At 29.9% G+C, this 14,263-nt stretch overlaps 2 protein-coding genes across 3 annotated transcripts; both read left to right on the top strand.

Moving 5' to 3' along the window:
* The first annotated feature begins 6,041 nt into the window (after positions 1-6,041).
* Positions 6,042-6,902, top strand: LOC127262484 (early nodulin-93-like). Its single transcript, XM_051291185.1, has 4 exons — positions 6,042-6,220; positions 6,363-6,424; positions 6,505-6,580; positions 6,699-6,902. Exons 1-4 carry the CDS (start codon positions 6,124-6,126, stop codon positions 6,791-6,793), a joined length of 330 nt encoding a protein of 109 aa, XP_051147142.1. The 5' UTR covers positions 6,042-6,123; the 3' UTR covers positions 6,794-6,902.
* A 128-nt stretch (positions 6,903-7,030) lies between these two features.
* Positions 7,031-14,137, top strand: LOC127262478 (uncharacterized). Of its 2 annotated transcripts, none has more exons than XM_051291178.1 (7): positions 7,031-7,188; positions 7,984-8,065; positions 10,981-11,326; positions 12,564-12,688; positions 12,905-13,219; positions 13,295-13,464; positions 13,558-14,137. In XM_051291178.1, the coding sequence occupies exons 3-7, from the start codon at positions 11,006-11,008 to the stop codon at positions 13,926-13,928; spliced, it is 1,302 nt and encodes a 433-aa protein (XP_051147135.1). In that variant the 5' UTR covers positions 7,031-7,188; positions 7,984-8,065; positions 10,981-11,005; the 3' UTR covers positions 13,929-14,137. The 2 variants fall into 2 exon arrangements, with proteins under 2 accessions (XP_051147135.1, XP_051147134.1); XM_051291177.1 differs by having other exon boundaries at positions 10,663-11,326.
* Positions 14,138-14,263: the final 126 nt, after the last annotated feature.

Raw genomic sequence — 14,263 nt, 5'->3', positions numbered from 1 at the left:
TAGACATTTATAAATAGTATTGTGTATGAGTTAAAATATACTCCATTTAATGATGGCATAATAGGAAAACAAGATAAATAGTTAAATACACCTTTATTTACCATGAATGTATATAGCATAATCATCCATTGAATTTATGTTTAAAAATTAATTCTATATTTTGAAAATGATTTTTACAAGTAAACTGATTTAAAAATATACTAGCTGGCCACTCTCAATTTTTTCATTGATATGTTTATAATTAATTTATTCGTTTCTGTTTTTTTCTTAGTAATTATAATATTAAATAAAAAATACTTATGGGTATGTTCTTTTTGTAAAAAAAATAAATTCACACATTTCTAAAAATTTAAATATTACACATATTTATTATTTTTATATTTTTTATACAATTCCGTGTACTTCACATAAAAAAATATCCCTCCAAACTATTTCACAAAACAAACACACCCTCTATATTTTACATAATATTATAAAGAATTTATTAAAAAGTAAATATTTCTAAGGATAAAAAAAGGTATATATATATATTTTTTAATATACTACTTACCTAAAAAATAGTGTAATATTATGAAATTTATATGCAAAAAAAACAAACAGATAGAAGATTAAGACTTAAAACACATTAAGAGAATATAAACGTTGTATGGTTGGGAGAGTTTTGGAAATTTTTTACTATTCATCAAGTTTTTTTCATAAATTTTATTGAATGAAATCTCTGTTTTTAATTTTTATTAGTATATTAAAATTAATATTATATTCAAAATATAATATTAACATTAACATCAACATATATATATTAATTTTAATATTCGAAATCCATACCAAAAACCTTAATCTCAAAACAAAAACACCCTACTTAACTTATATGAATTTATAAGGTCAAAGGATATTCTATAATAGAAATGTATTTTAAATATTTTTTTATATAAACACACACTACAAGAAAAAATTATTTTTGTAACAAATTTTTTTTTTGTGTTTGAATTTATTTTTTCCGTTACTAATGACATTAGAGACGGAATTAGGAATGAAATTGCGTTAGCTACGTGAACTTTAGGGACAAAATTCCGTTACAAATATATTATTTTTTTGCAGTGACGATTTCTTTTAAGTGCATGGAACTATATCTAAAATAGTCCATTATCAACAAACAGCTAGCCTTTATACAATTCTAACTTAATTTATCCAATAAAAAAAAATATATATATTTAGTTATGGAATGGTGATTAGGTGAGATGTAACAGTTGGAATTACTTTGACTTTAATTAATTAGAGGATTTATTATGAAAATATTTATTTGATTTATATCAATATCAATATTAAAACTATATTTTAATTCAAAATTTCAAATACAACCAATCAATCTTAACCCTCAAACAAAATAAAATAAAAGTCAAAGTAAATAGAGGCATTAATTAATAATAGAGCAATATTGTCAAAAAAGTGCATGGCACTTTACATAGCCATTAATTATCATAATTACTAAATGATATGTAGTTTGTGTGTTAGGTAGATATGCATAATGCATGAATCACTAATTAGCAGACATATATGATTTCATTAATAAATTTGGGATAATTTATTATTATTATTATTATTATTATTATTATTATTATTATTATAACGTAGAAACACACCGTCGCTACTTGCCGAGTTCGTTTTGGGTAATCCTCTAACCAAATCTAATATCTTTCAAATTAGGTCCGACAATATTTTTATTTTATCATTTTAGAATCTTAGATGAAGTATATAAACAATAATTTTATATATAATTTGTAATCATTGAAAAATATCCTATAGTACTAAAATATTATTGATGAAGCTGATAACTACTTACGAATTTAATTTTTTAAATAACTATGCAAAATATGTTTATAATAAATATTTTAAATTATATTTCACATCGCCATTTAAGATTGAAAATTATCACCTAGTTAGTTCATATCAACATGAACAATATTATATTAGCACAAATGGCAAAATTCCGGTCTTTCCTGTCGGACCTAGTTTGCAGGGTATTAGCTTCGGTCGGGGGTTTACCCAATGCGCACTTTCGGGTCCCACGTCATAAAAAATATGGCAAAATTCCGGTTATAAAATTATTTTATACAGACTTAATTTTTAGAAAATAGTAAATAGAGTAGGCATAACATCTGAGACTAAAATAAGTTTGCTTTGTATTTTTTGGTGAATATATATTCTTTTATGTTAGATATAAAAAATTGTATTAGTAATATAAAAAAAAAATATTTTATGTTAGAATTGTAAATTTTTTATGAATAAATAGAGTATACTTGTTATATATATTATATTTTTAAATAATATTTATGAGAATAATGTCATACAAGTGAACCCACCCAACATTTACCCAAAATTTTTCTAACATATTTTTTCAAAAAAAAATTAATATATCATATAATTATTATTTTTATATTATCTACGCAATTTTTATATTTCAAATAAAAAATATTTTTTCAAGCCAAAACACAAAATAATAATATAATCTATTTTATTTTATTTTATTAAATGGATGCCCCAACTTCATCAATCGTGTACACGTTTAACAATTTTTATTTTATTTTTGAACTTTTTTTTTATAACGTTTTAGTTCCCTTGTATGTAACCTCTATTATTTTTTTCACGCAATTTTAATATTATTGCATTTTAATTATATAAGTAAGAAACATAAACCATAAAAAAAATACTCCTAATGTCCCACCGAAATTGAATCATTTGATTAAAGTAATGATATTTAATTAGTTAATAATAATTAGTTATGATATTATTTTTTATATAATTAATAATATTTATAGTTTGAAAATAAATTTAATATATATGATTAAAAAAATCAAAATATATGTTTAAATATTTAAAAATTATATAGCAATTAAAAAATATATGTAATATGAATATCATTTTGTAGAGAATAAAATTTTCTATAATACAAGTAAATAAAAAAATATTTTTGTTTATTTATAATTAACATAAATAAATTTTATAAAAGATGTGTAGTTTTAAATATAGATAAAAATATTTATTCGAGAGATATAGAAATAAAGAGGTTTTCTCATTTACGGTGTTATATGTTATGTAGTTAATTAAGTTGATTTATATTTGTTAAATATGCTTAAATTTAATAATTTTTACAAAAAATAGAAATGTATCAATTGTTACGGACAGACAAAAATGAAAATAGTGTCAATTGCGGTGAGACAGAGGGAGTATATAATTATATATATAACTTAAAATTATAATTACGTAGATACGAAACATAAACAATGTTCACACATATATATATATATATATATAATGAGTGATTATGGTTTGAGATTAAAGAACACGTCTGTTATTAAATAATGAGATACAAACAATTTAATTCAACTAATAAAACCAACTTACTCTAAAATAATTATATAATATTAGATATATAACGAAGTGGACACAATAATATAGTCTAAATAAATTAGATGATTAAAACTTCTAAGATGTACAATTCAACACGTTTAAATTAAATTAATTTTTTAATTTGCTAAGTTTTCAGTGGATTACCAGCTAGCACACATAAACTATATATAGACGCTGAATGATAATCATTTATTAGTATTTATTTACTTAATAAATCTAATCATTTTTATACATATAACATTGTCGAAATTTTATTTTTAAAAAATAAAATTATATCAATAAAAAAAAAACGTACAACTAAAATTTATATAATTAAATTATGAAAGCAGTCTAAAAGGCATAAATGACCATTGATCAATGTTTGTTACCTGATAGTATTTTTTTTTAAAAAAAATAATATATATATCTGTCATTATTTCATTAAAGATGTAGTTAAAATATAAAAATATCAAGTAAATAAAACCACAATTTTCCAATATACTTAATAAATATTTAATTTAATTATTTATAAAAAAAAAAAAAAATAACGAATAGTTGATATCCAAAGGCATGCATAGATAGAATAATTGGGTGAGCAGGTGAGTGAGTACAGGGAGCAGTGGTCCACTGCGCCTATGTCGCACTCGGAAAGTTTGGTAAAGGCGCGTTTCTGGAACAACGCGTCTTACTATTATTATTAAAAACCTGACTTCAGCAGGTCAATATTATTACATTTTTCGTCTATTCTCTTTTATTTTATTCATCGGGATAATGTATAATCGGCCTTGTAATTTAAGTAGGAATGAACAAAATATTTTATATTTTATTTATTAAATAAAATATTGCATAAAATATTTTATTTGTCTAAAATTTATATATATTTGTTAACACATTTAATTATATAATTTTTATATAAATATAAAAGAGATAAAAATATCTTAAATAGTCTTACATAAATAAAATAAATAACAAATAATAGGAGTATATGAGTATGTTTTTGAAATTTAAAAAAATTTGATTTGAATTTAATATTAAATAATATAGGATGAGTGTTTTGTACGAACAAAATATATATTTTTTTCAAGAAATATGGAGTTAGAATAGTAGAAATTTGGGTTTGAAATAAATTAATACAGTTTTAGAATTGTGTTGAAAATATAAAAAATAATTTTATTTTGAACATTAAAATGAATTATATATATTGTATTAAGATGTGTATATTATTATTCTGTTAATAACATTTATGGGAATATCTCACCTAAAAATACTAAGTGAATAAAAAAAAAATTAGTGTTAGAATGTTGAAAAAAAAAAAATAGAAAAAAAAAAACAAATGTGATATCTATGAAAGAAAAAAATATATTTAATATTATATTTTCGAAAAAATTAGTGTGTATAAATAGTGCTAAAATGTACAAATATATTTGTGTAAACATAATCTAATATCTCAAGAGAAAAAAAAATAATACTATTTGGTTTCTTAATAATTTATCTATTTTTTATTTTTTTCTGTCTTATAACAATCTATTTATTTTTTTTAGTAACTATATTTTCTATCACACAATCTAACATTAAAAATACTCTTATAATTTACAATATATTATACAAATATCATTACATTTATATAACACAATACTAATAAGATTATTTTAGTCTTTATTACTTTATTCATACAATATTCCAATATAATATTAATAAGATTATTTTAGCATTTACTACTTTATTCATACCATATTCAAATATAATACTAATATTTCTAAAACTTCTTATAAAACATAGAGATACAAGGGACAGATGTAATAATAATAACAATAATAACAAGAAGTTTGATAGGCGGGCTTTCTTAGTTATATGGCACCATTTTATTATTGGGCCAATATTATTAAAGGCCCAGACATAAAAGCGGCTGTCTGGTCCGCCCCAGGCCCATGAATAACATTTATCTAATCACGGACCGAAATTACCAAAAACTCCCTGGTAGTAGATGTAGCTAGTGTCCTAAACCATAAAGCTCCCACCCATGGTTTTCTTAATTTCTTACAGCTTCAAATTCCAATCCAATGGGTCACAATAATTAAAGTTAGTACCACAGAAACACTATTTTAATTTCTATGCCCATAATATTAAAATAGTTACGAGATTCTCTATAGTCGAAACAGCAGCAGAAAATATTTTGTGTAATATTAATTAATTAATAAATTGTACTCACTCAGTCCCAAATATTTTTGTAATATTTTTTTTTTCAAAATTTATTGCAATATTTTCAAATTTAAAAATAATTAATAATATTTTTATACATACATTAATATACACTTGATTTTATCTTATCGCATCACTCAAATAAAAAAAACAAATAATCATTCATTCTTTCAATCATATCGCTTAATATCCAAATTATTTTAAATTAATACTCCCCACTTAAATTCTCGTGCCAAACACTTCACATGTATCTGGAACGGTGGGAGTACGTGCTTGCTTATAAAATAAGAAATTATAAAAATGGGGTTTGTTTGGAGACCACAATAAAGGATAAAAACAACCGACCGAATGACCGACAGACCGATGAGTGAGTGATGCAGTGTGTAGTTAGGTGGCTCCGACCTCGGATTTGAACCAAAACCGCCGGCTGTAATGGCGCTCTATAAATCAATCGATTCCCTGCCTCGATCTGCAGAAGTAAGAATTTCTCTATATTGTATTTGTTTGTTTAGTTCGTGAGTTCGATTAATTAATTCCATGGCGAGGAATATGAGTAGTGGTAATGAATCCAGATGCGCTTATTCTTTGTCTTCTTTCGACCAGAGGCTTGCCCTAGCCAAACGCTGTTCTCGCGGTATATGTCTATTTGTTGTAAGAAATTCGATGTTGATTTTGTTCGTTTGTTAGCAATGTGTCTGGATTTTTTTTGATTCGGTTTGTGGTTTTTGACGATGGTGAGTTGGAATTTGGGGATTTTTTTTGGTTTTGTTTTGCAGAGGGTGTAATGGCAGGAGCTAAGGCTGCAGCTGTCGCTACTATTGCTACTGCTATCCCCACTGTATGTATCTATCGTGTATCTATTGATTCAGACACACACTCACGGAGATTTTTGAAATTAATTATTGTAAGAAATTGCAGGTTGCAAGTGCAAGGATGCTGCCATGGGCGAAAGCTCACCTGAATCCCACCGCTCAGGCACTCATCGTCTCCACCGGTCAGTTAATTTAATACAGTAATACATACAGTGGCTATTTGTATATATACACATGGAAATTGAATTGAAATTAATTGGTGATAATGTGAATATGTTGTCACTTGTAATAACTTAACAGTCGCCGGAATGGCATACTTCATAGTCGCCGACAAGACTGTCCTGGCCACCGCCCGCCGGAACTCCTTCACCTCCGCCCATTCAAGCAATAACTGATAAACGGCGCCGCCGTCGATAGTGTCTCCGTTTGAGAGAAGACAACGTTGTAACTTGCTCGTCAATGCCTATGATATTATGATAATATGAAAATTAAATTTACCTGTCATGTGTATATGTATGTAGCTTGACGTTGCAAGCAGCACTGCAGATTTTCATTAAATTTTAAATCAATTAATAAGCAATGCAAAATGGGTTTATCATAATTGGGTTAGCTCGAGGCCCAATATTAAAATGGGCTAGACATAGTCAAATCAGTTCAAGGCCCAATATAAAAATGGGCGAATTCGATTTGTTCCCAGCAAATGAAATTGACAGCGGAGGGGAATGCAGGCAGTATCATATTCTCCAGCGCGAAGGTAGAGCGGGAGAGGAGAAGGTGTACTGAGATGAAGGTATTTACTCGTAATTTCATGTAGTCTGCCATTCATTTGCAGTTTGTGTTGTGCGAATTGGTTTGGCTTGATTGTCGCGTCGATTTGAATGAGTTTTACATGATTTTGTGTTTCGGTACGATTTTGATTCCTTGAGTTGTATGTTTTGATCAATTGTATTGGAATCGGAGCATTCTCGATAAGTTTACCTCAAATTTGTTTCTGAATACATGAATTGAGCAACGGATCAATTAATGAGAGAATAAATCCAGTGGTGTGTGTGATTTTGGTCTGTTCATGTAATCGCTCGTTGGAATATGATATTTCGTGAAGATAAATCTCTCCGTGGATTTGAATGGCTAAAAATCAGGCAAAGCCTTATTTAGAGAAAAGTTCTTCCCTGTGGTCATGTAGATCTGTTTTAGAGAGTGCTCTGCCTGTCAAAAAGCAGAATGTTCAATCTCTGTCTCAATACACATCTGATCCATTGAATGACTTTTATCTTCCTTTTTTCAAGCGTTGTTTCCTATGCTCTGTCCGCTGTAGATTGCGTATTATTTATAGGTCATGTTTAATCTATGAAAACGTGATATGAATGAGTTCGACAAAATTAACTGTTCGCATCATCTCCTCCAAAGTGTTGAACATTTGCTACTGTGCATTATATGGATCCTAATTCTCACTTTGTATAGCCACGATGTTTGACTCCATTCCTATGCTGTTCTTATCTGCAACACTCCTATCCTATGTATGACTGTGTATGAGTGCATGTTTCTTCTGCGACTTATGTAAACATTGTTTAATTGATTCCCTCAGGACAGCTCAAACATGCTCCAAATCTTATGTAAGTTCTCCATGGAGCAGCCTGAGGAAAGAAATCAAACTTCTTCTTTCCATGGTTAGTATAATTTCTTCCTGGCCACCCCCTCCCCTTTTTTCCACTAACACGGCCGTGTTGATTGAATTTTCTTTTTTATCAATTGAAATGTTACATGCAAATTATGACTATATATATGGGTGCGTGTATCTGCATATACTTTCAGATTACATAGACTACAGTAACTTAGGTGCTGGTTGTTAAGGGCAGTTAAAAATTGCAAACAATTATGCTCTGCATGCATCATTTAAAGTACAAATTTCCTTTCTGAATTGATTCAGGCAGGGCGTGGGGGGCACCCCCTCCGTTTCAATTTTCTTTCTGCATTGGTTCAGGCGAGTAGGGCAGTCCCCCCCTTCTCCCATCTCTCCTTTTCTCAATAATTGACATCCTGGCATACGTACGTACACATACATACATACAGACATTGTTGTCTCCTTCTGATTTTCTGATCCATCTATTATGCACTTTTAGTTTTAGTGCCCAATCGTTTTATGTCTGCACGCCCCCACGTGTCAACATCTACCTCTGGGTAAGATGAATCCCCCCTAGTTATTGAATCGAACTGAAGAAAAAAATCGATAAAGAAATCTAAAATTATTTCGAAATCTTGAAATTTATTATTATTATTGCCAGAATTGAAGAGGGTCTTGTTTTTGTAACTAGATTGTGGCAGGGAATACAGTGAAATTAATATAAGAGCTGATGGAAGGTGGGTTTAGGACAGGGAGGGGTAAGGGCCATTTGGGCAGGACACTAGTGACAGTAGTTGGAATAGTGGAGGGAATGGAATTCCCATTGGGTAAATGTACTACCAACCCAGCAAAAAATTAAGGTGTGATTTAAAAAAAAAAAAGAAGTGTTTTATACTCTTCCCTTTTGAATAAGTTCAAAACCTTTTAGTTTGAAGATTAAGAAAATTAATATTTCAATATTACTTTAATACTTTTATAAGGGTATAACAGAATTTCTGTAGGTTTAATAATATAAAATTGGAATTTAAGTACAATGATAGTAAGAAATAAGAGGAGTGATAGATAATAATTATAAATAGATAGAAAAATAGTGAATAAAAATTTTAAAAAAAAATGATACTATTTTTTTACTAGTGAGCGTACCTTTGACTTACAACTTCAAACTATAAAATAAACAGGGTGTGTTTTTTCGAATTTTTTTTTTATATATTTTCTCAAAAAAAATAAATTTATACACACATTTATTGTATTCATATTAGAAAATATTATTTCAAATTATTTCACAAAACAAGTTCTTACAAAACATTAGGAAATAGTATAATATAATATCTTTCTAAATATAGTATTTTTTAAAAATGTAATGTTAAAAACAAGTTCGAAAGCATAGATAAACATAGAATATCAAATTTAGGGTATGTTTAAATATATTGCTAAAAGCAGATTTTTTTTTTTGCCAATATGTTTTAGAAGTGTTTTAGAAATAATAAAAAGTAGTAATATTTTTCAACTCAACATGTTATTTTTATTATTTTTGTTAATTTAATTTAAAAGTATTTATTTTTTATTATAAATAAAAACAATATATATAAATACCGAAATACTATTAATTTTTATAATAAAATCATCTTAAACATTTTTATTTAATAAATATTATTTTTTCGTCTCAACTGAAAGTATTTTTTTACTATTTTTATTTGTTCTACTAGAAAATATTAATTTTTCATTATAGTAAAAGTATGGCACATTAATACTAAAGTATTTTTAATTTTTACATAATTGTAAATATACATAAATAATATTATTTTCTATATTAATTAACAATATAATGTTATTTTTTTAATTTATTAAAAAAATAGTAAAAAAATCAAATAAATACTTTGAATCTGGAGAAATTATATAATTTTCAAACCACGAAAAAGAAAGGTAAGAAGATTACATTGGGACAAAGAGAGGAAAAAATATAAGGTGTGTTTGTAGAGTGTTTTAGTTTGAAGTGTTTTATGTAATGTCAAAAAAAGGTATTAATATTATAAAAAATAATATTTTAAATTAAACTATTATTCTTGTGAGATAATGAAATGTTATATATTATGTGAATATTACTATTTCTATTAATGTTAATTTGAAATAATTACAGAAAAATGATAGGTGAACAAACATATGTACTAGCTTTGAGTCCTCTGTCATAAAAAATAGATGTATATACTTTTGTGCTGTGTACTTCTTATTTTTTATAATAAAAATATAATAATAAAAGTGATATGCTTTTTTTTGGCTAAAAGAAAAACAAACATTTTTTTATTAAAGAAAAAGATTTCTTGATGATATTATATTTTATCTATTTATTTTTATCACATGTTATTATTCTTTCTTGATGATATTATACTTTTATCAGGGGTTATTCTACACATTCAAAAATATTGAACCCTAAAAAATTGGAATAATACCAAAGTCTTTGCCCATCAATCACTGTGGTGAGGCAGAGCAAGAGAGAAAAGGGTGAGTAGCGGTGGGGGTACCCGGCCATCTTAACTACTGAATAGTAGAGAATGGTCGCTAGTCGCTAGTCGCTAGAAAATCAGCACAGTGATTTTTTATTTTTTATTTTTTATTTTTTTTTATTATTTTTTTTTTTTTTAACAGCAATCGATTGTAGTTGAAGAAATTTTGGGCACGGTGGGAGTAAATCATCTCCCTGAATTGAGCCCTCATTTCGATGCGGGATGCTGCGTGGGAGAAAAGGGAATATTTTCCCCTATCCATATTGTCCTGCAACAAAAGCCCTGTAAAGCAAGCCTGTTCAGTTTCCATGTATGTATAGACAACCAATGCATATACCCCACCTAGATCCTACCGCTTTACCCGAAATTGTCCGATAGCCAAACCCCACATATAATCCTTTACCCACACCTCCTTTTCGTGTTCCCTCTTGCCGCAATATCAAATTCCTTTTTTTTACAGGACAAATAATTGAGTTGAATCACCAATGGCCGATAGAGAGAGCCCCAAGAAGGCAGCGATGGCTAATAACGTCAGTAACAAGAAGAAAAAGAAGAGGGGAGGTGCTAAGAGGAGAATGACTGTGGAGCAGACTGTGGCATACAAGGCTGTAAGTGAATGGGTGTTCTTGGACCGCTCCAATAGTTGTGGCAATTCCGTGGCCTCTGCGGATGGATTTCTTGATGATTTTGAGTTGCAGTGGTACCAGCCAAAGGAAAAGCTTGTTTTTGAATTCCATTGCCACACAACATGCAGTGATGGATTCTTGTCCCCTGCCAAGCTTGTTGAGAGGGCACATCAGAGAGGGGTGAGTTTCTGTTCTCCTTGCTTTTCTTCTTTTGATTGTTCACTTCTTTTCCGGCATTATGAAAGACAGTGTTTTTGGTATTGTGTGTTGGTGCTTTTTCTATGTTGCATGTGCCCCCCCCCCCCCCCCCTCTCTCTCTCTCTCTCTCTCTCTCTCTCTCTCTTTATATATTTATGTATGTATTTCTTTGTAGTTGAACTGTTTTCTTGTCCTTTCACTTCTTTGATAGGTTGGGGAAATTATTTGTATTATTATTATTATATATAATTCTTTTCTGTATATATTTGGTGGTTATTTATCTGTAATCAACTTGCCATTGCTTTGTTACAAATTCTTTGACTACTACGACGTATTGTTCAAATATCATTACAAAGATGTGACACTCGAAAGATGTCCTCTTTGAAAGATGTTAACTGTCTTTTCCTGATCAAACATATATTGTATTCTGAAAGGGATTTGGGTTGTTCCCAGATTCAGAGAGTAAAGCAGGAAAGTTAAATTTAAACTGCCAATATCTTAGTGGATAATATGTTAGGAAAGTTTGAAGTTTACAGTCAGTATATTTGCAAAAAATGCCTGTGACATTATAAAGGCATGCCTTATTTGAGAGCATGTTTATGACAGAATTGCATGGGAAAAACAGTTCTAGCTTATAGTTTGAACCTGATTCTAGCATGTCTAGAACTAGCAATGGAGCTTATCTGCTTTCGGTTTGCCATTTCAGGATGCAGGATAAGAATTTATCCTGGTCTAGACCTTTTGGTGAATTAGTGGGATGCAGTTGCAAATTTCACTCAGTTATGTTTATACTTATTGTTTCATTTTTGTAAAGCTTGATCTCGGAAAATAAGAAAACAGAGGGAAAGGAATTAGTTGGAAATTTGGAATGGGAAGAATGTGGACTTTACAAGTCTTTCTATAGCTGCCATTTGCTGTCTGCTACCACCATCCCGTCTGTTATATAGTATGCAACCGAATATCCAATATGAACACTGATATACTGATTATCGTGGAACACAAATTTTCAGTTTGTAAATTGTTTGTCAACAGTGTTCTCTGCTGCCCATTTCTTTTGACTGTCTTATTGTTCCATTATGAATCGATTTTGTTATATTTATTGTGGTATATGCTGCTCATAGAATAAGATTCTTGTAACTTTGTATCTTTACCTTTGCTGCGAAACATGCTGGTGGATTAAAGCTGAAGGGATTAATTATCTAACACATGTCCAGCACAGGTGAAAGTGCTGGCTGTAACAGATCATGATACGATGGCCGGTATCCCTGAGGCAATGGATGCAGCTCAAAGATTTGGCATCAAAATCATTCCAGGCGTTGAAATTAGTACAATTTTCTACTCAAGGTTACGATTGCTGCTTTGCTTAACTTGATACGTACATAATATAAAAATGCTCGCTATTGGTAATTTATTTTTTCCTTTCTCCAAATGCAAAAGGGAAGCTTTTTGATAGTTGCATTATCATCATATATTCTTATTAACAACTGGTTTTGTTTCCGATGCACTTGCTGTGATTGCTTTATTGAGTTGATTATTGATGCTTGTAAATCTAATCGACAGAGGAGACTCAGGACTCGAAGAACCTGTCCACATCCTCGCATATTACAGTAGCTGTGGACCAACAAAACCTGCAACATTGGAGACATTTCTGTCGAATATCCGTGATGGGCGGTTTCTTCGTGCTAGGAATATCGTGTCAAAGCTGAACAAACTCAAGCTACCAATTAAATGGGAAAATGTTGCGAAGATTGCAGGTAAAGGCGTGGCCCCTGGACGCCTTCACATTGCTCGTGCTATGCTTGAAGCAGGACACGTCGAAAATCTGAAACAAGCTTTTAGCCGATATCTTTATGACGGCGGACCTGCATATTCCACGTAATGTTTTCTCCACAATAGTCCACATGTTCCTCGAGCCATTAACAAAAAATTGTTCTATTCTATTTGTTATAGCGGATGTGAGCCTGTTGCCGAAGAAGCAGTGCAGTTAATCTGTGAAACGGGTGGCGTTGCAGTATTAGCTCATCCATGGGCGCTGAAGAATCCTGCTGCCATAGTCAGAAGACTCGCAGATGCTGGTCTACACGGTGTCGAGGCTTATAGAAGTGATGGCAAATTGTCTGGTATTAAAACCTGATTTCTTTCTATTACTCATTGCCGAGATATTGAGTTTTGTGGATTATCTTATCATGCGCGTACGGACAATTTCTATGCAGTGTTCTGTGATTTAGCGGACGCCCACGACCTTTTGAAACTTGGAGGATCCGATTATCATGGGAGAGGGGGACAACATGAGTCTGATGTGGGAAGTGCATCTGTCCCTGTATTGGTTGTCCATGATTTCCTCAAGGTGGCTCGACCAATTTGGCGCGACGCCATCCGAGAAATACTTGAGAACTACATCAAAAATCCAACCGACACGAACTTGCAAAATATCATCAGATTTGCCAAGAGTAAGACATCCAAAGGTAACATACCAAGTGAATTGATCAACCAGTGTTTGTCGACATGGTTGTCGAAGGAAGAAAGGGACTCTGCAGAATTCGAGACCATCAAACTCGAACTTACCCGGGCATCGGATCCCTGAGAAAGATGAGGCCGAGTTGGGTTTGTCCTTTTTCATCGAATATAACTTCAGCGGCGGCAACGCGACAAAGATGGATCAATCAGTCAGTCAGTCAGTCTTCATTGATCAAATCACAGGTTTCTTCTCCCTTTCTCATCCATTTTTATTACATATTTGCTTCAGTTCAAGTTACATTATAGTTCCAAATATTATAACGTGCTTATTTATTAGATTGGGACTTCATAAGTGTCTTGTAAGGATTCTATATATATTCAGGAGCTTTCTACAAAAACTAATTAAGTAATAGATGACATTAAAGTGTTGATTATTCATTTTAAAATAAATCAATGAAGGAA

Source organism: Andrographis paniculata, unplaced genomic scaffold, assembly GCF_009805555.1.
Source record: "Andrographis paniculata isolate CXL003 unplaced genomic scaffold, ASM980555v1 Contig65END, whole genome shotgun sequence".
NCBI classification, from domain to species: Eukaryota; Viridiplantae; Streptophyta; class Magnoliopsida; order Lamiales; family Acanthaceae; genus Andrographis; species Andrographis paniculata.
The sequence above is the reverse complement of the archived record's forward strand: the minus strand, read 5'-3'. Positions and strand labels throughout refer to the sequence as shown.

Bases quoted from the DNA above. Each gene is read 5' to 3' on its own strand.
- LOC127262478 (XM_051291178.1), top strand. From the start codon at position 11,006: ATGGCCGATAGAGAGAGCCCCAAGAAGGCAGCGATGGCTAATAACGTC. The intron at 12,689-12,904 runs GTTACGATTGCT...TCTAATCGACAG, and splicing joins AGTACAATTTTCTACTCAAG to AGGAGACTCAGGACTCGAAG. The intron at 13,465-13,557 runs GTATTAAAACCT...ATTTCTATGCAG, and splicing joins AAGTGATGGCAAATTGTCTG to TGTTCTGTGATTTAGCGGAC.
- LOC127262484 (XM_051291185.1), top strand. From the start codon at position 6,124: ATGGCGAGGAATATGAGTAGTGGTAATGAATCCAGATGCGCTTATTCT. The intron at 6,425-6,504 runs GTATGTATCTAT...AAGAAATTGCAG, and splicing joins TTGCTACTGCTATCCCCACT to GTTGCAAGTGCAAGGATGCT. The intron at 6,581-6,698 runs GTCAGTTAATTT...ATAACTTAACAG, and splicing joins GGCACTCATCGTCTCCACCG to TCGCCGGAATGGCATACTTC.